The 22,312-nt window shown below is 43.0% G+C and overlaps 1 protein-coding gene across 1 annotated transcript in view; it reads left to right on the forward strand.

Moving 5' to 3' along the window:
• The window catches only part of PLCH2 (phospholipase C eta 2), a 64,854-nt gene that overhangs the window by 40,461 nt on the left and 2,081 nt on the right, over window positions 1-22,312 (forward strand). The window contains exons 6-21 of the mRNA XM_041463651.1: window positions 21-114; window positions 3,467-3,670; window positions 4,711-4,831; window positions 6,072-6,243; window positions 6,513-6,620; window positions 7,792-7,950; window positions 8,694-8,786; window positions 9,252-9,352; window positions 9,671-9,768; window positions 10,090-10,272; window positions 11,035-11,142; window positions 11,318-11,442; window positions 11,848-11,932; window positions 12,363-12,509; window positions 13,423-13,502; window positions 17,903-18,956. Coding sequence (XP_041319585.1) covers window positions 21-114; window positions 3,467-3,670; window positions 4,711-4,831; window positions 6,072-6,243; window positions 6,513-6,620; window positions 7,792-7,950; window positions 8,694-8,786; window positions 9,252-9,352; window positions 9,671-9,768; window positions 10,090-10,272; window positions 11,035-11,142; window positions 11,318-11,442; window positions 11,848-11,932; window positions 12,363-12,509; window positions 13,423-13,502; window positions 17,903-18,956 — 2,932 coding nt within the window. The remainder of the gene's footprint in view (window positions 1-20; window positions 115-3,466; window positions 3,671-4,710; window positions 4,832-6,071; window positions 6,244-6,512; window positions 6,621-7,791; window positions 7,951-8,693; window positions 8,787-9,251; window positions 9,353-9,670; window positions 9,769-10,089; window positions 10,273-11,034; window positions 11,143-11,317; window positions 11,443-11,847; window positions 11,933-12,362; window positions 12,510-13,422; window positions 13,503-17,902; window positions 18,957-22,312) is intronic.

The raw sequence follows: 22,312 nt of genomic DNA on the forward strand, positions 1-22,312 counted from the left end.
CACTTCTGCTGCTTTTACAGATGACAAATGTGACTAAAGAACACTGCCTGGAAATCATCAGCAAGTTTGAGCCATGCCCAGAGAACAAGAAGGAGGGAGCCCTGGGAATTGATGGTAAGCTGGCTGGTGCAGCTTTTGTGGGGAAAAGGGAACAGTCTCAATGCTCAGGAGAATATTGCTGCAGCTTGCAGAATATATAGATGTGGAATTTTGTCATGTTGTATAGAGGATGTTTCCAGTATTTTTGCCTTTTTAAAAAATATCTACCATTTACTGAGGAACCTGAAAAAATCAGATCTCTTTGGGGGAGTTTTGAAAGGTACATATCAGGATGAAGCAGCACTCATTGAAAATCAGCTGGAACTGGAGGTGTCTCTATTTGTGCTTTTGGAAAATACAGTTGAATTTAGTTGCATCATTCCTGCAGGTATTTTTGGAAATCATTTAAGTCTTAATATAAGAGGAGTGATGTGATCCAGAGTAAATGTCTGAGTGGGATGATAGATGAAATTGGTCCTGCCTTCCTGACCTTTCCTGCTGAAGCCTTCTCTCTAAATATATCAATGTTGTACCACCAGGCTGGTAGCTGTTATTTTGGGGGCTGACTGTAAGTCCTTTCCCCTAAATAGTAAATCTTCAGCCAGATCTTACTGACCCCAAGAAGGGAGTACTTTCCTGAAGAATTAGGTTCTGTGCAAAAGTTCTTGGACGTTTAGAAAATCAGTCTTGTCCATTTCTGTGGGTGTGTTGTCATCCTGAAAAGTGACAGAACAGAAGTTGTTTGGTTTCCTGCAGGAAGAAGTGGGTAGTTTCTGGTACACTGTGTAAGGTGGTTGCTTAGGATGGGTCAAGGTCTGTTCTACTTCCAGACTAAATTTTCAATTTATTTTAATGCTTATGCTAATGCCAATGAGGGAGGAGATGACATTCTTTTCATTTTCTGGTCTTTACAGACAGTTGCAGTCACATAAATAATGAATAAGCAAGTTCATTATCTTACCTTCCTCATACCTAAAAAAGTAAAGAGCAGGCTTTTCAAACTACTGTAAGTTTCCATAGAGAAAAACAATAACAACAACAACAACAACAAAATCTATACAATTGCTTTGCCTCAGAATGGATGATAAAACATCAGAGAATTTATGGGTTAGGATAAGAGAGACTCCAGCATGGTGACATTCTGCTGGTGTCTGCTCCTGATCACAGTGAAGGAGAAGGTGAGGTCATTTGGAGACAACTGGAAAAAGCTTTTTGACCCTAACCCCTCCAGTAACTTGCAGCAAGTGCAGCAGAACAGAACAGAACAGACCCAATCTAGAGCTTAATTAATGCAGGACATTTCTGATAAAATCCAAACAGAGGTGACTGAGGAGCTGACAGCAGCACACTGCTGGGCTGGGGCTGACAAAGGAGGAAGAGCTGCTTAAAAATCCTAAATCTGTTTCTGCATGTACACCATGTATGAACATGTGTGCACACACAAACAGAGGAGTTATTCCTCTCTTGTCTGTGTGGAGTTGAGACTTTAGATGTCTCCTGCCTCCCAGAAAACAAGTCCAGTGCTGCCCTGGGGATGGAAATGCAGCAGCCATGGAAGCTGGAGCTGCCTGATTATCCCTCACATTGGAACAGCCCAGACAGGAGCATCCTGTCCACACTTGGCTGCACCTCAGTAGTAGTGAGATAACAGTACAGTGATCTTTGTCCTTTCCTATCGATTCACGTGCCTGTCCTCAGCTGTGCTGGCTTTTGTCATGGAGCACCTTGGACTGGCCTGTGATAATGGACTCATTCACAGACTCTAAATAAACTCTTTACCTCTGTCTGCTGATCAAAGTGACACCTGCCAGTGCACCTTCCCTGAGTGTGACCTGCAGTCCTGTGGGACTCACTGCTGACAGCACCTTCCTCCATTCCTGTTGCTTCCTTGTAGGACTGATAAATCCAGTTAGTGTGAACTCACTACAGCCATCATGCCATGGTATTTTAACAAGAGCTTAAAGCAAACAATGGTGTTGTTGCAGCAGCTGCCCTCCCAGTGCTGGGTGGAATTAATCTTGCAGCAGCTGATTGGTTTGCAGGAAGAGCTGATTACCTGCCACAGTGGTTGGCTGTGTGTTTGCTGACACACTCTGTGCTCTATCCATTTGCCACAGTGGCTGCTCTGCCTTGGTTCATCTTTTGTTTTCACCCTGCCTCTATCACTGATGTGCTCATTGATCGTGGTGTGTGCTCCAAGAGACTCCAATATTCAGCTGGGCTGAGTTGAATTCCCTGGCACTGTGTCCCAGTGTGTTGTTCAAAATGTTTTGGCTGCTATTTGTGTTTATTAGCTCTTTTCCTCTAATAAAACTTTCATCAACACCAAATGTGGAGCCTAGGAGGACCATCATAAAGGTGACATTTTCTCCTGTCACAGTCACACTTAACAAAGTGTGTTAAGACCTTTGGAAGTCTGGCAGGATTTTTACAGGGGCACTGATTCATTTATGGAATGAGTGAAATGTCAGGAGCATTAGAAGTCTTGAAGCAGAAACCTACTGACCAAAGGCATCATCACTCTCAGCAAAGGGTGTGAATGGGAGTCTGAGTCTTTCCTTGATGGTGAAAGAAAAACCTTTGGGGGAGATTTGAAGTGGAAGTTACAGTGTTTTGTGTCAGTCTGAATTGTGAAAGTGGCTGTGATATGTGCACAAATGTCTGCTGGAGGTCTGAGAGAGCAATTTCACACAAAGATGAAATCATAACTTGCTAAAACTTTGCTTCTGAACTAGAGTAGTGATTGCAATACACAGAGGGCCCAGGTGATGATGTCTGTAGGATTTGCAAGCATTCCACTGCTCTGGAAAATAAATTATTCTGGTAGCATCACTGAAAGCCCCACCGATAATTGATATTTCAGTGTCAATTCTGGAGTGAACTTTAGTCTCTGAAGTGACATGAGTGCAGTACTGCAGAGCTCCTCACTCCACAGGCAGGTTTGTGGTGTCATATCCAAATTAGAGAGTGTAGCTTGTACAAGCCAATGTGCACTGTCATTATTTTGGTGGGTTTTTTTGGGAAAATACTGCAAGAGGAGAGAAGAGTATCTCCTGGACCATCAAAACCTGTCTCTACACAGCCCAATACTGTAGATCTTACAAGATTTCACTGAGGAGCAACTCCAGGATGACTGCAGATCTCTGGAGGCTTTTATATGCCATATGACCCAATGTCCTAGCAGAATCTTTTGACACAAGTTATAAGATTTGGATTAAATAGACATATTTTTCTCAGGAAAGGCAGAGCAAGAAAACATACAAAGCAATAATTGCACTTGGTCATGGTGACAGTTTGGGTGTAGTGGTGCTATTTCTTTATCTTAAATATGGTGGTGAATACAGGGATGCATTTTAGGCTGGTTTTAGGGAGGTTACAGCAACAAAAAAGATGAAACTGTGTTATTTACAGTGTTGTTTGTTGACAGGTTTCACCAATTACATGCGGAGTCCGTCGGGGGACATCTTCAACCCAGAACATTACCAAGTGAACCAGGACATGAGCTACCCCCTGAGTCACTATTTCATTACCTCTTCACACAACACCTACCTCATGGGAGATCAGCTGATGTCCCAGTCCAGGGTGGACATGTATGCATGGGTGCTACAGTCTGGCTGTCGCTGTGTGGAAGGTAAAGAGCAAAAGGAGCTGCCAGTGGGCTCTGTGGTCTTGTTCCTCCTCTCTGAAAAAAGATTTGTGACTTCTGCAGAAGGCACGGTAGCTGGGGAGAGGAAAAATCCTGGGAAAATGCTGTTTTCCTGTCATAAAGAACAACAAAATAATGCTGTCATAGAATGGAAAAATTTTCTTGAGCATGGAAATAAGACAGATATTTGAGGAGTGGTGTTGTTGGTAGTGAGGAAAAAAGCAGTAAAAGTCCTGTTGTAGAGAGAATGCTGATGTTGGGCAGAGTGCACTGGTGCTTCTCCTGCCTAGCCAGGTGTGACAACCAAACTGGCAAATATGGCAGAGTTCCTGCCACACCTGAGAGGAAAGTGGATATTTCTGCTCAGGGAACTATTCTGTGAAATGGTGACAGTCTCTGCAGTGACCAGGAGACCTTTTTGTGCAATCCCTTCTTGTGCTGCCTTTCTGAGACATTGCCTCTTTCATAATCATCTTTAATGTTCTGACCATCACGGTGTTCGCACAGCCTTTCAGAAGGCAAATATGGTTTGCTCAGGTTGGATTGTGCCATTGGGTGCTTCAGAGGAGTAAAACATCCCATGGACAAGTGTTATAGACAAAGTCAGGCAAAATCCAGGGATGAGCAGGTCTTGGCTTGGCCTGTGGTGTGAGCAGCTTGGCTGAGAGTCTCTGCTTTCCTTTTCAGGTTCAGCAGGAGCACAATGAAAGCAATGCTCTGCTCTGTCACTTCTCTCCCTGCCATAAACTCCTCAGTACTTTTAAAAAGAGTTTCTTTGCTTGGGGCTTTCTCAGACAGTGGGAACAGTCACCTGGTCCCAGCATGAGGCCAAGCTCAGGAAGTTCCTTCCCAGGAAGGATGCTCAGCACAGAGATGAGGGAGATGCAGGGTGGGAATGAACCTGTGCCCTGCTTTGGGGACATGGCTGGCTGAGCTGCTGAAGGGAAATTCAGGGTTTTATTGTCCCCCACAGAGGGTGGCCCAGGTGTTCCTGCTCTGATGGTGTCACTGCTTCTGCCCTACAGTTGACTGCTGGGATGGGCCGGATGGGGAACCAATTGTCCACCATGGATACACCTTGACTTCCAAAATCCTCTTCAAAGATGTGATTGAAACCATCAACAAATATGCCTTTATCAAGAATGAGTATGTATCCAGCCTGCCAACCTTTGAGTCTCAGGGCTATGAATGGGAGGGTTCCCTGGCATCCTTGTACATCGCTGACCTGCTCCAGAATTCCAGACAGGATTTGGAGTTGTTTTCTGGGGGGAATCCTTCAGATCCTTCAGAAAGAAACAAGGCAAAGCTGAGTAGGGACATTCTGCACAGAGGTGTGGAGCTGGCTTTCTTGAGCTTGCCCAACACCTGAGGAACAACAAGATTTGCCAGTGAAGGTTTTCAGTGAAGGGCTGGCAGTTAAACAACTTTGTCTCTCTGGATGTGCACTCTGGTGCTGCCAAGGTTACACCTGGGTGCTCCAGGGATAGGAAACAAATCAGGGAATAAAGAATCCAAAAAGAGAGCAGCCTGACTGTGGACAAAGCAGAGTGTTCATCAGAAAGAAGTTTTTTTCCCTACAGGTACATTGCTCAGAAAATCAGTATTATTCATGGGAAATTTCATATACCTTGGCAGTTACTCTTCTCCTCCTCCACACAGTCAAAATGTGTGTGTCAACCTTTGGGTTTTTTTTTTTTAAACAGAAATTACTTCATTGCTGTAAAAAATTTCCAGTAGCTCCCCCAAAGCAGCCCATCTGCCTTTACAAATAGAGCTAAACTTGCACTAAATTTTCAGGCCAGGTAAACTTCTTGTGAGCCTGATACTTTTTGCAGTTTGCCTGAAGCCATGCTAAACAAATCAAAGGCAGTGCTTCTGAAATTGTTCAGGTTTTTTAACCTTTGCAAAAAAGTGTAACTGGGACCACATCACCAACTGGGAAAGTTTGGTCCTGGTGGGGCTCAAATCCTGATGAGGAGCTAATGAAGGCCAGATGTCAGGATAGAAATAATTTATTTTTTATTAATGAATCCCTGATAGTTTGATCCTGCATAACTCCTTTATAAAAGACTGTTGTGCTGATCTTAGAAAAGCATCATCTCTAAAGAGAAATCCATCTTCAGTGTGGTTTTACTGGCACTGACCACACTGGAGTAGATGTTCCACAGATCTTATCTGCAACCAGGCATTGTTGTTCTTTGGCCTTGGCTTGGATAACCAACAATAAATGAGAACAGTAAAACTAAAACTAGAAACAACACTTGCTATTTTTGTAGAAGAGGCTTTGTCTGCAGGTTTATCTGTATGATACTGCTCTGTTGTTAGTGGGAAAAGCCTTCATGCTGTCAAAGCCAAATTTGCAGCTGATGCTTTCTGGTCTCTGCAGGTACCCTGTGATCCTGTCCATTGAGAACCACTGCAGCATCGTGCAGCAGAAGAAGATGGCTCAGTATCTCACAGAAATCCTGGGAGACAAACTGGACCTGTCTTCTGTGCACAACGATGACTCCACAAAGCTCCCTTCACCAGCAAGTCTTAAAGGGAAGATCCTGGTTAAGGTAAACTCCTGCTTCATGTGTCCTTTCCCTCCTCTCGTTTGTGATGATGATGATGATGATTTCTGCCTGATTATCACTGTACCCTAACTTAAATCACTTCACAAAAAGCAGACCTTAGGAAACTGCTACTTAAGGTTCAGAAAAAAAAGTCTTCTCAGTCAGTAACAACCTGGAAAGAACATGCTTTGAATAATTTTGGGGTTTTTTTTACAATATGTCATAGCAAGTGCTGCGTGATCACCTGCCTCTGTAATAAATTTGTCTTCTAGGGCAAGAAACTTCCAGCCAACATCAGTGATGATGCAGAGGAAGGAGAAGTTTCTGATGAGGACAGTGCAGATGAGATTGATGATGACTGTAAACTAATGAATGGAGATGTAAGTGAAGTGAATGTAAATGTCTGTCAAGGCTTCCCATGTCAGAGGAAACCTTGTAGGAGCTCTCTGGATTTGGGGTGGGGTCTGATCTTTGGGATTCAGCACAAGTGGTTCAGGTTCTAAACCTTCATGGGGGCACACTGACAAAAGTGCACAGGAAGCAGCACCTGCTCTAGGGGTTATGTTTCAAGTTTAGAATATTAAAGGGTAATATCTCACGACTCTTCAGTGCATCACAGTGTGCTTTCCCCTAAAATGCAAAAAAAAAAAAAGAGAACAAAATATTCTATTTACATTAAATTGTGGTCATTTTTACAGAGCATCCCTTTGCTTTGCTGAATGCTGGGCTTGATTGATTGTTACTGGAAGAAAAATCTCTGCTGGCTTCAATCTGAAAATCCCTTATTTCTTCATCTTTTTTTAAAAGTTCTATTTTTTGTCACTTTAATCTTTTGGCAAATTCCACTGCACCTTGCAGAAACAATACAAAACACAGCAAAACCATTTAATGACATGAACTAGATTGCCTTGGAGAGAGTTTGCATTCTCAGTCCTCTCTCCCTCAGGCTATTTCCTCATTTTGTATTATGGATCTGATCCTTTTCATCTAAAAGAGAAACTTCTTTGTGAATAAGACTACCAAAGGAGAAAAATAATTTCTTTGCTTTTTGGAAGTTATTACATGTTAGCATATCACTTTTCAATATTTTACAGCACCATCTTTGTTACTAACAGTTCACTTTGCTGAGATTTACTGATGCTTTAAGTCTGAGGTTTCCTACACTCGGTTTGCTTTCCAAAATGAAATTTTGAAGAGTTCAGAAAATCAGAGTTTGTTTCATGACAAATGTAACTGGGAATTCTTGGGGCCTACAGAGAGAACACAATCTGCCACCCCTTAAAAGACCTGAGTGAAAAAGGAAGCTCTTGATTTTTATTTTTAGTTTTATTTCCTCACTTCCCCACACGGGCCATGGTGCACACAGAGCAGGAACAGGAGTTCTCTTGCATTTTGCCTTTGATCTGCTGAAAAGAGGATTCTAAATCATCTCCCATCCATTCCACCCAAAAGACCTACTGCAGCTGCAGAGTCAGCCTGGACATGGCATGGGACTCACATGATGCTTTCTTCATCACTGCCTTGTTTAATGATTTAATGGCTTGTTTGCAGGCATCTGCTAACAGGAAAAGAGTGGAGAATATAGCAAAGAAAAAACTTGACTCACTGATAAAAGAATCCAAAATCCGTGACTGTGAAGATCCAAACAATTTTACAGTTTCCACTCTACCATCCTCAGGAAAGGCTGGGCTGAAGTCTGATAGTAAGAAGGTGAATTTGTGTTTAATTGTACTTGTGTTTCATTAGTTTACTAAATATATCTTGTACTATTGACTTCAGTTTCATAGCTGAATTCATGCAGTTAATGATGATGCCAGGTGAACATCACTGTCAGATATACAAACTATTTGTCTTGCTCACACAGCAATTGGAGCATGAAATGTACTCTGAAATGACTTTTCAACAGAAAGAATTTGATTTTCCTTTATAAAAACTGCTTCTGAATTTTGGGCTCTTTTTCTTCCTCAGTTCTCTGTGTTCTATGCATTTTCAGTTAAATTTTAATTTTATATTAACTCTAATTTATAAAAATGTACTCAGCCCACAGACTACACTTCATGAAGTTGAGGCATTTTCATTTTAGCTTTGTAATAAGCCACAAAAACTTTGGGAAGATTGTTCCACGCAAGTGAAAAGCAGTGGAGATCTGCCAACAACAAGCAGGTGTAATAACCAGGGATTAAAACTAAACTAGGGATGAGAACTAAAAACCAGCTTCCCAAAACATTCTGTGGGGTGAGTTTTGATGTATTTTAAATCCAGTGCTTTACATGATGTAACAGAGAATTCTTGTGAGAGCCACTACAAGGCCAAGGCTTCCAAACCCTTTAGCAGAGATGTTACCCAGAATAGTCAGTGCCAAAACCCCCTCCTGTTTGTGCTGATATCCAGAGACTGTCTGAGCACTCTGTCTGAGCTCCTGTGTTTTTTTCCTCTCTCTTTGGTTGCTTCAGAGTAAACTTGAGGATGATGCAGAATCTGGGGAAGATTTCAGTGCCAGCAAAAGGCACAGCAGGTCACTCATGGGCAGCTTCTCCAAACGCAAGGTGAGCCCCTGCCAAGGTGAGGTCTGCACCAGAGCTTGGATTCTTGGAGGGATTTTTGGTTTTGCACGCAGAGGAGAGGAATTTCATAACTGCAACATCTGCAGCACCTCGCTCTGAGGCTGTTCACTGAACAGACAGGCTGGGGAGCTGCTTAGCATTGTGCATAACAACAGAGATTCAATCTACATGAAGGTCTGAGGGCGTCCAAGATCTAACTGAGAACGACAAAAAATAATTTACACCTTTTATCTGAGGATTTGGGCTTCCTTTATAACAAGGCTCAGACCTTGGGCTGAGTTTTCCCCACGTGCAAATTGTGCTGCAGAGCCGAGTGTTACGAAAGCTGTCATTTTCCATTTTCTCTAAGTAACACACTCATTGGCATAACAAAGCAGAATTGTAGCCAGCTGCTCAAACTTTGATCACACAGTTATGATATTGTGGTTTTATTTCCTTCTGGCACAGAAAAAAGGAAGCAAATTGAAAAAGGCATCAAGTTTGGAAGAGGGTGAAGACGATTCGGATTCTCAAGGGAATTTGGCCAGGAGCTCTGTACATTACAGCAGGTTTGTTAACAAATGATTTGACAACTTTGTTGCTAAAATATGCTAAATGCACCCACTAAATAGGTTTGCTTCTGGTCTAGATGCCAGTTTGTTCGTGACAGGAATGTGGGGAGATGCAATGTCTGCCACAAAATCACCAGAATGACCTCTTGGTGCTGTTCAGATTAATTAGCAAAGCACAGTGGACCTTTTACACATTTTGAGCTCTTACTGTCTCATCTATTTCTTTACCCTGATTTATTTTTAAATATGAAAGACAACATTTACCCCTTAATTGGTGGGAAGTTGATTTGTTCTGTTAATTTGTTACCTTTCTAGAGTAAGCCGACAGAAGAAGACAATGAAGCTGTCCAGGGCCCTGTCTGACCTGGTGAAATACACAAAGTCTGTTGGCATCCATGATGTTGAAACTGAAAGTAAGTTGAACTAAAAGTTTGGTGAAAATAATTGCTGCACAAAGAAATGGAAACATTTATGTTCTTGCATATGTTTTCATTAGAAGAAGACTTCTTAATGAAGATTCAGGTCTTCATCATATTCAGCTTCACTTTCCCAACCACAACTGCTCCAATAAGCACAGTGTCTGCTGTAATTTAAGGAAAACAGAGTTCCCTCTGAGTGGCATGCACTGAAATGATGCTTGATAGCTAAAAAGGAACCAATGCTATGTACTTTTGAAAGCTTTATCTAGATAATGAATAAATGAATAAGGAGATTACCTCTAATCTCCTCTGCAGTCTCTTCCAGCTGGCAGGTTTCATCTTTCAGTGAAACCAAAGCCCACCAGATCCTGCAGCAGAAGCCAGCGCAGTACCTGCGCTTCAACCAGCACCAGCTGTCCCGCATCTACCCCTCCTCCTACAGAGTGGACTCCAGCAACTACAACCCCCAGCCCTTCTGGAATGCTGGCTGCCAGCTTGGTGAGCTGGAAGGAAACTTCTTTATTTTTCCTTCTGTTTTTGGGAGGGATGTTGTGGGAAATGGATTTGTAGAGAATTCTGTCCATGGAATAGGATAGACGTTGTTGAGAGAGAAATGGAGCTAGAAACAAGTTTCAAAGGATGGCCTTGCAAATAAAGCTGGATACTTTGGAGAAACAGAACTATGAAAGATGCATTGTAGTGAGACTTACAAGGGGAAATTTTAGATTATTTGCTTTAAAACATTTATAACAGAAGCTGATAGGCCAAGGAATGCTTATAATGTATTGTAATTAGGAAATAGTTGGCTTCTGATTGTGATGGTGTGAATTATAACAGCTGTGTTGTCTCATCCTTCACATGAGACTGAAAACAGAATAAAAGTTTTTGAAACACCTCTCAGCTGCCCCATCTCTGGGTCAGAAAAGAGCTTAATTCAACAGGATGTTTGAATAGGAGCTCTGGAATCACCCCTTAGGACACTCTAATTCCTCTGCTTACCCAGCTTTGCTGACCATGGAGTCCTCCTTGGTACTGTCCCTGGACTGATTACCTTGAACATGTGATTTACATGCAAGGAGTTGTCTGGTAAATGGAAATAAATGAACTTCTCAAATGCAAGAGGGCTTCAGAGTTCAGCTCTTCTGGGGAGCTTCTCCCCCTGAAGCTGTAATATATGAGAATAGTCTTCCATAAGATGTCTGATTTTTTTTTACATTTAAAAAGTCAAATTGGAATCTGATTTAATTTTTTTTTTAATAGTTGCACTAAACTACCAGTCAGAGGGGAGAATGCTGCAACTGAACCGGGCCAAATTCAGTGCCAATGGGAACTGTGGCTATGTCCTCAAACCAAACTGCATGTGTCAAGGTAAGGAAAAGCAGCAACACCAGTGCAACACTGATTGCAGGACAGGATTGACTGTGAGGCCTTGTTACAGTTCGTTTAGAGATTCATTTCTGATGCCAGAAGCAAAAGAGCCAGAAGGTATCTGTAATTAAAGTCACGTTGCACTTTCACGTTATGGGACCCTTCATTCTAACAGGTGTCTTTAACCCAAATTCTGAAGACCCCCTGCCTGGTCAATTGAAGAAACAGCTGGTTCTAAGAATTATCAGTGGTCAACAACTCCCCAAACCACGTGATTCCATGCTGGGAGACAGAGGAGAGGTATGGGACAGCTGTGGTTGTTATTTTGTGATGCAGAAGGTTTATTTCCATTCTGGCTGGGCTGAGGATGAGGATTTCACATCCTGCAGTTGCTTGTCAGGAGACACAGACCATGAATAAATTAGGTCATGAACACCCTACATCTTCAGGTGGTTTTCTTCTCTTTTAAGCATCACAGCTGTGCTTTGATGGTTTTCCTCAGTTGCCAACACAGTACTTCCAGAAGAAGCAAAAACAAAAAAAAAAAGGAGAGAGATGTTATCAATTTAATAATTCACTCCATAAGGCTCAGGACCAATAATTACCCAGGCATTCATGTACAGTGCCCATATTGTAAAAGCCATTTGCTTGGGTTTAATCTTTGCCACTCTTTCTTTTCAATATTTGTTGTTTTTTGTTTTTCAGATCATAGATCCATTTGTTGAAGTAGAAGTTATAGGCTTGCCTGTTGATTGCTTCAAAGAACAAACCAGAGTAGTTGATGATAATGGTAAGATTGTCTGGGATTTAGGTTTTTTAATGGCTGAAACATCCTCTTTCAGGCAAGTTTTTTTTCATAAGAATAGGAGAAGATAAGATTTGGTGCCTATTATGGCAAAACACTGAAAATTGGATTTCAGCATTTTAAATGTTTATTAAACTTGGATTTTGACTTGAGTTGGTATAAATATGCTGAAGGCCTTGGTAAGAAACAAAACATTTGTTTTCTCATTATGTGTGAGAGAAGGGTATTTTGAGCTTGCTGTGGTCAAAAGGCAGGTTGGCCAAATTTAGGCAAGACCCAACTCTGTTCCTTGTGGGAATGCTGGATTTTCCAAGAACAATCAATCAGTCAGGAAAACCAGAATGACACCACAGCTTGGGCAGGCTTGTTGTTTGTTGTGAATGAGATTCCTAAAGGCTGATTCCCCCTCTGGAAGGTTTTAACCCCATGTGGGAGGAGACCTTGGTGTTCACAGTGCACATGCCAGAGATTGCCCTGATCCGGTTCCTGGTGTGGGACCACGACCCCATCGGGAGGGATTTCATCGGGCAGAGGACAATAGCCTTCAGCAGCATGATGCCAGGTAAGAGAAAGCTGACATCCCAAATTAAAAGGCTGGGATTTTTTCCTGTGAAAAAAAAAATCAAAATTCATCTGTCTGCTGCGGAAATTTCTAGTTAGGACAAGAGGCTGGAGTTTGGGCCCTGAGTTCTCTGCCTTAATCAGCTCCTGACTGATAAGGTGATGAACACTAAATCAATTAGCTCTAGATTTTTGGGATTAGATTTTGAAAAAGTGGGTAAGATTGTTAAGCAGGGTGGGTAAATACTGTGGGCTTGGCAGGCTGCTATACAGAATCTTTACTCCTTTAGTGCTTTTTACTCTCTTTCTTCACACCAGTTTTTGAAAAAACTCTAGGGTTTTGCTTGGTTTTGTGACTATGAGTAGTAGTTTAACACAGAATAGAAAGTTACCTCTTCTAATGATGGGATCCAGGCCATTAAATGCCATTTTCTGACAGTTTCCTCTTTCTGTTTTCATTTCAGTCTTCTTTCACATTAAAACTTCTTGTGTGTGTATTTTTCTTTCCTTTCAAAGTAAAGAAAAAAGTTTGTCTTTAAGATTAAAAAAACCATCTAGTCTCACTAAACTGACCTTGGATGAAAGGTTTGCAGTCTCAATAAAGGACTAAAACTCCAGAGGAGGGAATGTGGTCAAGTTTAAATCATAGCTTGACAGCAGCAATAACAGAGCCTGGATGAAACAGGACAGGGCTGTTTTATGAAATCATGACAAAAAAGGGGGGTGAAGTTTGCAGGTGGTGTGGCTCAGGTACCTGAGCGTGGCAAGGTGATGCTCAAGCCTGGATCCTCACTGTGAGGAGGAGTTGGGAGAAACCTGCTTGATCTCTTCTGCTGCTCACAAAAGGAAAACCTCCAGCTGCTCCCCCTGTGACCTGTCCCAGTCCTGTGCCAGCTCTGCTCCCTCTGTTTCAGGTTACAGACACGTGTACCTGGAAGGCATAGAAGAGGCTTCCATCTTTGTGCATGTGGCTATAAATGACATCAGTGGTAAGGTGAGTGTCTCCATGGTGTGCAGCACCCCCACAGGAGCTGCCAGGATCTTGTACCACACCAGGGAAGCTCAGGGGGTGAAGGTCCAGGCTGACATTTTTGTTCACTTGGAGTAAAAATGATCTCTGTGCTTGTCATGGTAGCCTGAGATCTTTCTGAATATCCATGGAGATAAAGGCAAATCACAGGGAAAGTTATCAAAAAGATTCTTGCAGTGCCTTTTTGAGGAAGACATAGGGGAGGGTTATTTTCTTGCAGCACACACATTTATATAAATAATGTGATTGTGGGTGCACCTTGCTGACCAAAGGTTACACACCTTAACCCTGAGCACTTGTTCCCTGCAAAGCTGATGCCATAAAGGCTCTGCCTGATGTTTTGGCACTTTAATTAAATTCCACAAGCTTTTTTTTTGCTTTTGATTTTTTGCCATAATAACTCTTAAAACAGAGGAAAGGTGATGCTGGTAATAGTTGGACATATTTACACTCCTTGTGTGTTTGCTTCATATGCAGGAAACAAACAACTCTCAGGGTGCCACATCTCAATTGCCACGAAAGTAAAGCCCTAATTTCAGACTTGTTCTAGGCCAGATAAAAAGGACACAGCTCCTGTCCTCTGAGTGCAGTGTTCAGAGCTGTTAATTCCAGTGAAATCAGGCACAAAGCTCCTTGCAGGATCCCAGTTTGTCCCGCAGCAATGAGATGCAATATCAGCATCAGGACAGCAGGAGGAAAGAAAACTTCTCTGCCTCCTTTGTTTTCTCATTTTTCTTCTTTAACTTCAAAATCAGAGTTACAAAAACCTACTCAAGCACGAGTAAAACATCAACAGTGGTCAGGGCTGTTAATGCTGATGAAATCGGGTACAGAGCACCTTGCAGGATCCCAGTTTGTCCCGCAGCAATGAGATGCAATATCAGCATCAGGACAGCAGGAGGAGGCATCCAGCGGGCTGGGAATGCCCAGGTCCTCCTCCAGAGGGAAATTCGAGCAATCCTGAACAGGAAAACAGCTTTTTTACACTTTTAATCATCACTCAGTTACTTAACTCCACTCCCTGCCCTTGCCAGCAGTGTTTAATGGAAGGGCCAATGTTCATCCTCTGGGAATGTTCGAGGTATTTTCAATGCAAACCTCCTTTGGCAAATTCTCTCTCTGTTTAGCCTTGATTTCCTGGCCTTTCATAATTATTTGCTCTTACTAACTTCTTAATGAGTGACTGGCAGTGATAGTTTGCAGAAGGGTAACCTGTCCATTTAAACTTTGGCAGGTGTTTTGGGACATGGATTTTTCTTGGTGTTCCCTGATTGCTTCTCATTGTCACTGCAGTCTCTCTGGGCTTGCTGGTGTTAGGAAGTGATTCTGTGCACTGACAAAATATAAGGATTTGGAAGGAAAGTCTGTATGTGTTGTGGTTTTTGGTTTTTTTTTTTTTTTTTTTAATTTAAAATTTTTAATAAAAACTACTGAAAATGTGGAACAAATATTACACATCCCTTTCTGGTTTGGTCTGTCTGAATCTATTTTTGCTTTGATTTTTGGCTAAAGGGCTGTCCAAATTAGAATTTTTTCTTTTCTCCTCTCTTAATTATGGGCAGAAAAATCACCCCAGTTATCAGCCTGGTTTTACCCATCCTTACTAATCCAGAGATTCTAATGCAAACATTTTACATTTTGGGACTTTTTTATAAATGGAGATATTCCACCTGCTCAGTAGCTTGGTCTTACTAAAACAGTCTTAGATTGTTGGTTTTTTTTTTTCACCTTAACTTATGTGTGAAATCTCTTCCAGATCGCTCTGTTTCCTGGAAAGGCTTTTCTTTGTTTCTGTCTCTTCTGTGGTCTGCTGATGTAGTGCAGGATTTCTTGTGGTTTTTCTAGATGTGCCTATCTCTGAGCTCCTCCCTCACCGTTACTCTGCCTTTACTCTGTCTGTTTGTGATTTCAGTGGGCTTCTCTATGTCAAAAAAGTCTCCTTTTAGAAGCAGAGCGTTTTTAGACGCCTTGAAGGTACCCCTCCTGCCCCAGGGAGGTGCAGACACCACCACACACCTGCATGCCTTGAGCTGGTAGCTTCATCAGCATCAACCTTTCCTTGGTAGCATTTCCGAGCTCTCCAACTCATGGAACATGAGCTGTGACATTTGACTGGCTCACCCCTGTGGGGTCATGGACAGCCACAGAGCCCTCCCCGTGTGAAGCAGATCCAGGATAAAAGTCCTGCCACTCTCCCCCTTCTCTGAGCCTCTCCCTCTCCTGCCTTTTCTCTGGAGGGTTATCATTCAAACCCCTTCTTTCACGCTGAAAAGAACATTGACAGTGAATCATTTGCTAAATTGTGGGAAAGCCTCTTGTGCTGTTTTTCAAGTCTGTTTTCCAGAGTGAAACAGCCCTGTAAAAGCTGGGCTGGAGGCTAAAAGCACAGTGTCCTGGATCTCCCTCAAAACTGCTCTCTTTTATTTTTTTTCATTCTTTTAAAACTTTTTTCCCCCCACCAAGTTAATCAAATCTGCCTTTGTGTTCTTGAATCACTTCATTGATTCAAGCAACAGTGTCCAGCTTAACAAAGCTGCAGCAAACAAGCCAGAATGACACCTTGGGCCCTGCACTGCGTGTCACCCATTCCATCAGTGCTTCCCTTTTCTTTTTGGTGGATATTATTTGTCTGTGTTGTTTGTATGACAATTTTTTCTGGGTTTTGCAAATATTTATATGGTCTGATTTTTATAGCAATAAATTCATGTACTTGCCAACTTGTCTCCCAGTAATCCAAGCAGACTGTTCAATAGTCTGGCTCTCACAGAAGGTTTTCCTATATTTAATATTTGCCTTGCATGGGAAAATTCAAACCCCACCATCTCTGTCTTATCCTAAAGGTAATTTTTGATAATGTCCTACTCACATTGGAAATTGGCACGTGATAACTAAACTTCAGTCAATTATAATTGACTAAATATTTAATCAAAAAATAATATTATGAACACTTTTACTGGCCCTTGTGTCACCCAAATAAACCTTGGTCCCACATGGCAGCTTGGGCAGAACACTCAGGGTAAAAGCAGCTCTTAGCCCAGGCTCAGTGCACAGGGCAGCCAACATCTGCATTAAGTCCTGCACAGCAGAACTGGAAATGCACAAGCAGGCACTCAAATATTTATTTGGGGATGAAAGGCTGTTGTAATTTAAATGAGACCCTTCTGTGCCTTTGTTTAGCACTGCAGAAATGTGACCTCGTGTGACATCACAGGGCAGAACTGGAACTGGCAGCGAGTGCCAGCGAGCGTGGCTGCTGCTCAGGTTCTGTCACGGGCTTCTTAAAATGCACTTCAGCCATGATCCACCCTTGGTTTGTTCATTCTGGTGCTACAGCTGCTCAAAAGTCTGATCCAAGTGGGAAATAAAGAGAGCAAAGAGGGAGAAGTAGATTAAAAGAGAAATACCTTTCTGTGCTGGAAGGGATCTCTGTGCCCAGAGCAAACCAACGCTGACTCAGGCATCAGTCTGGGCTGGAAAAGTTGGCAAGTACACCTGGAATGTTTGCAGGAATGCTGGACCTCTGTTTCATTGAAATGTTAATCAGTTGTATGGTGGTGGGAGATTTATGATGGTGAATTTATGTGTTGAATGCTTAAATAACTACTGAAGACTATGGAGAACTGTAATATGACACTAACTTCCCTTGTTTGTAGTGTGTTTCCTCAGTGCTGAACACATACACCAGTGTCTTGGGATAAGTGTTGTATGGTAGGAAAAATTACCAAAATGTAATCACACAGGTAGAAATTTGAAATACTCAATGATCTTTTGTGTGTGTCTAGTTAACTGCTATTCCTGACAGTGCTCAATTCAATTCAAGTGTAGATCTCCTTTATATTAAAAAAATATTTTATTTTATGGTCAGTGTATATTTCCCAGCAGTTCCTAGAAAATTCATTTACAGCAAGAACTTTAAATACATTTGCTTTGGGTGAAACTGAGAAACTCTTCAGTTTTCAGAATGAAAGCCTTGTAGACAGAAGTACTTCCTTTTTTTTTTTTTTTTTTGTCTTTTCAGTAGCTCTAATGTTTATGTAGATGTTGTAAGTAGTTACATGCTAGAAAGAAAATGATGACAAATACAGAGATAAGTGTGGCTGGAAAATGTTATCTAAAAACAGAGCTGAGAAAAAAAAAAAGAGAGATGTGTTATTTTGCAAGGCTGCTGTTAGTGATTTCTTTTTTTTTCATTTTTAATGCCTGTCCTATTTCTGGGTTAGTTCTCATGCAGATGGCAGGAATATAGCAGGAGACTGCATGTGAACGATCATTTGTTCATGAGTTCCTGTGCCCAGAGGAAGAGCCTTGCATTTTTTTTATAAGGGAATTTTTTATATTTTTATTTTTTCTCGTTTCTTTTGCAGGCCAAACAAGCTCTAGGTCTAAAAGGGCTGTTTCTCAGAAATCCAAAGCAGGCCTCTCTGGACAGTCATGCTGCTGGGCAGCTCCATCGCAAACATTCCTTTAGCAGCCACATCCTGAGACGGACGGCCAGCGCACCCACCAAGAGCCAGAAGAAGAACAAGAAAGGCTTTCCAGAAATTGCTTTTGACACAAAGGACAGCAGCTCTGCAGGGGCTGGAGAAGGGCGGGAAGTGGAAGCTGCCTCCCAGCCTCGCTTTGTGCAAGAGCCAGAAAGCGCTTCCCCGTCCCCAGCTCCCCGCGACGGTGCCGCTGGGGAGGCACCTGGCAAGGCCTTGAAAGGTAAGGCCCAGGGCTGTCCCCAGGGGCCAGGGCAGAGCTGTGCCCACCCCGGGGCTCCCTTCAGCGAGCCCTTGCCCAGGGCACACAGGGTGAGGCTGCAGGAGCCCCAGGGAGAGAAGCCAAGCGTCTTCGCCCGCTGTGCCATCAACAGCTCGGGCAGGATCGGCGTGGCCACCAACTGCATGAAATGCATGATTGGCTCCAAGGAGAGCCCTGACCCAGAGGGGCCCTGGAGTGACCACCCTGGCAGGCCCATTGCTAGAGAGCCCCTGCACCCCGGGCAGGGCAGCAGTGCAGAGGAGAGGGTAGAGCTGCACACCTGGGTGGTCAGAGGGCAGCCCAGGCCACACTCAGATTTGCAGCCCTGCAGCAGCCCTGGACCCGCAGGTGACCCGAGGAGGAGCACCCAGTCTTTTGTGAGCCCAGGGAAGACGAGTGGTGACTCTAAGTGCCACGGGATGAAGGCTCATTCCCGGCAGCGCTGGCACTGCCAGTCAGGTGGCAAGTATGGAAGCACTGTCAACTTGGTTGCAGCCAGCAATGGCTCCATATCCTCCAACTCCAGCAGTCTAGAGAGCCTTGGAAGCCCAGAGTTCCCCAAGCACTGGTCTGAACCTTCTCGAAGGCAAGTGGGCACCCTACAGAGGGAAATGAACGCCTTGTTCGTTCAAAAATTGGAGGAAATTCGAAGTAAATCCCCTATATTCTTTACTGGTAAGACCAGATTTTCTTCACCCTTCTCTGCTGTAGATCACATCATTGTCCCAGCTTCTGCATAGCATCCTTACTTAGAAGCTCCTCTATGTTGTTTGGCTGTCAAGAGGTCTTTTTTTTTTTTTAATTTTGGCAATGACAGAAGGAAAAAAATCTGCATAAATATTTTTATTTTCTTTTTTGTAGACGTGTCTGGTTTAGCTTAGTCCTTGCCATGCCTAGTTAACCATCTGCAGTAGTGGCACTGTCAGTAGTCCATAAATGTTGGGGTTGTTTGTTCAGGGCTTTTTGTTTCCTTGATTTTCTTAGTGAATGTGGTATGATACTAAGTAAATTTTAAGATCCAAACCAGAGCATTAAGTGAGATTGAATATGGGAAACCCACATCAACAAACAATATTTCCATCATCAGCCTTTTTGTTCCACTGAGGGATAACCACATCAGGAACGATGTCTAATGTGCTCTCTGATAACAGTAAACCTGTTCCCTCCTCAAAGATGAAAATCACTGCTGTCAGTCCAGGAATTACTGGATGGATTTCTCTGCTCTGTTCAGGAGGTGTATTTTATAAACACAGCAGCCCGTTCTGCTCCTAAATGTGTGTGCAAACCTTTCTGCTGTGATGTTGGTAGCCTGAGGACAGAGCTGCAGAGAGCAGCAGAGTGTGTGATCTGCTGCTCCCTGGCATCAGCCAGCCTGGGGCACTGCTGGCATTCCCCACTGCACCCCAAAACGTTCCCACTTAGAGGAAAGCTCCTAAAGCTGCAGCATTTTGTGGTTGTTTCACACTGGGACTGTGTGGCTGCGCCTGTGCCATGAACTGGGGGTTTGTAGAGATGGGAATTCAAAGCAGAGGCAATCAAAGGGTATCTTTTAGTAAGAAAAACGGCATTTTTCCTCCTGATTTGGCAGGAATGGGACAGAAGGAAAGAGATTTTGATAAGAATTTTCTGCTTCACAGAACTGTAAGGAGAAAGTAGGAAATACAGCTTTTGGCTGTGGCTGCAGGAGCTCCTCTTCAAATCCTCACCCTCCTTGTTAATTGTCCAAGAAATTTGGACTCTGATGGTTACATTCTCAGCAACAGTGAAGTGATTTTGGTGTTTTTCCTAAGATGTAATCCCTTTCTTAATAACAGATTCTGAGTGCCCACCTATAGTGGGTTTCTTTGAAAGCCTCATACAGAAATTTGAAACATTTTATTTATTTGACCAATTTTATGTGGCTGGGTGTCTGAAATTTTCCTTCTATTTTTTTTTATGCCATTTTTTTAAACATATTTTTCCAATATCTGCTTCAGGCTTTTAGGAAAATACCAGGACAATGGGAGGGGAGAAATTTGCTGGTTCCCGTGACTTGCAGTTAATCCAAAGCAGCAGAACTCTTTCTATGCCTAAATTATTGGCATTGGGCTTTTCACAAACTCTGAGTACTGTGACATATGAAACCATTTCCCATTATCAGTGCCAGCTCCCCTGCCAGCCCCCCAAGTCACTAAACAAATATTGTGATATGCTTGAAATTTGATTAAATCCATCTGACTTCCCAAGCATGGAATCAGCAAACTCTTAAAAAGGTGAAATGGTGCCTTGGACTGGCTGCTGCTGGTCCAGTGACAGCCCCTCTGTTTGCACAAACAGCTCCCTTTCCCATCCTCCTGCAAGGCCATGCCTTGGGCCAGGAAACCAGGGAAACCAGCTCCATGGCTGCACTTGGGAATTGGCATTCTGCTGGGGGAAGTGCCCCTGGGATAAGGCAGGAAACTATAGCTGGCCCTTCATTACATAATAATATAGAATATGAATATATTTAATAATATTTTAATAATATTTATTATTACTATAGCTGGCCCAGAATGACATTTTCGAGGAATTTCCCTTCCCAATGTGTCCCAATCTATGCTGCTGGATGGGCAGGAGGAGAGTTCATAATCTGATCAGATCTGGGCCCTTCCTGACACTCTTCCAGGCACTGAGAGTCTGGAATGTTGGATTTGGGTTTTGGGATGTTGGAGTTGGGATATGGGATGTTGGAGTTGGGTTTTGGGATGTTGGAGTTGGGTTATGGCATGTTGGAGTTGGGTTGTGGGGTATTGGAGTTGGATTATGGGATGGTGGAGTTGGGTTATGGCATGTTGGATGGGCACAGGTGCCTGGTTCCCTTCCAGCACCCCCAGCTAATGCAGGACAGGGCAGAGCTGCTCCCACCCCTGAGTTCTGCACTGGGCTGGAAATCCTGGTGCCAAGGTTCTGGGAGTGATGTTTCCCATTAGGAGAGGGCTTTGGAGGAGTCCAGATTCCTCTGAGCAACTTGGAAGGTGTCCTTGCCTATATCAGGGTACTTGATGATTTTTGGGGTCCTTCCCATCACGAACCCTTCTGTGATTCCATGATTCTGTGATTCCATTCCCCTGTCCAGTGGAATGTGTTCCTTCAACACTAACAAATATTTTCACCCTATGATAAAAAAAAAAAAAAGAATTTAATATCTGTCCATGTGTGGACTCCATTGAGTGCTCTGGTTGGTCAGAAATTCTTAGGATCCTACAATCATGTGTGACTATTCCTGTATGTCTCCTTTCCCTCCCTCAGCACTAATTTATCCTGTTATCTGCACCTGCCTTCCCTACATTAATTGGATTTTTCCTCTGTTCTGTCCTATTATTCTACATGCACACTCTCTCTCTCTAGTTAAGAACTGAAAGGACAAGCAAGTCAAAGGTAATGTCTGCTGAGTGTCCCTGATTCGAGCACCTTGTTGCCTGTAGTCCTGATTTTTGCCTGTTTGCTGCCCTGTAATTACCTGCTCCTGTATCCTTGAGGTCGTGGTCTGCCTTGGTGGTGCTTTGTTAGTTCTGGAATGCATGTCTGCACTGTGCCTTGGAGATATGGGAAATAATCTTTTTGGCATGATTGCTTTGGCTCCCGGGGTGCAGGTGATAAACACTGCAGAGAATGGAGTATTTTCTCCAGGTAATTGGTGGCTGTAGTGATTCTCCAGGGCTGCACTCACATCCTGCTGTTCATGACCCATCTGTCTGCAGAGCTTTTTTTGAAATAGAAATTACCAAGTTTTTTTTAGGAAGAACAAAGTCTGTTTAAAGCTTTTGTTTTGTTTCTAAAAGTCCCATTGCCAACATTCCACTGTCTGCAGATCATTTGTAATCTGCTCCACAAGTCCTGTGCTGCTTCTCTTCTGAGTGGTTGGTCATTGGGATCACATCTGCTGGTCAAACTGGTGTTTGATCATTGTACATGCTCTGGTTGTGCTCTGATACCCTGACCTGTTTGACTGCTGGAAGGAAGGAAAACTGAAAACCAAGTGGTGCTGGATGGTGGAGGAAGAAAAGCTGGTT

The sequence above is a fragment of the Pyrgilauda ruficollis genome, unplaced genomic scaffold (genome assembly GCF_017590135.1).
Source record: "Pyrgilauda ruficollis isolate IOZ18807 unplaced genomic scaffold, ASM1759013v1 scaffold169, whole genome shotgun sequence".
NCBI lineage: Eukaryota > Metazoa > Chordata > Aves > Passeriformes > Passeridae > Pyrgilauda > Pyrgilauda ruficollis.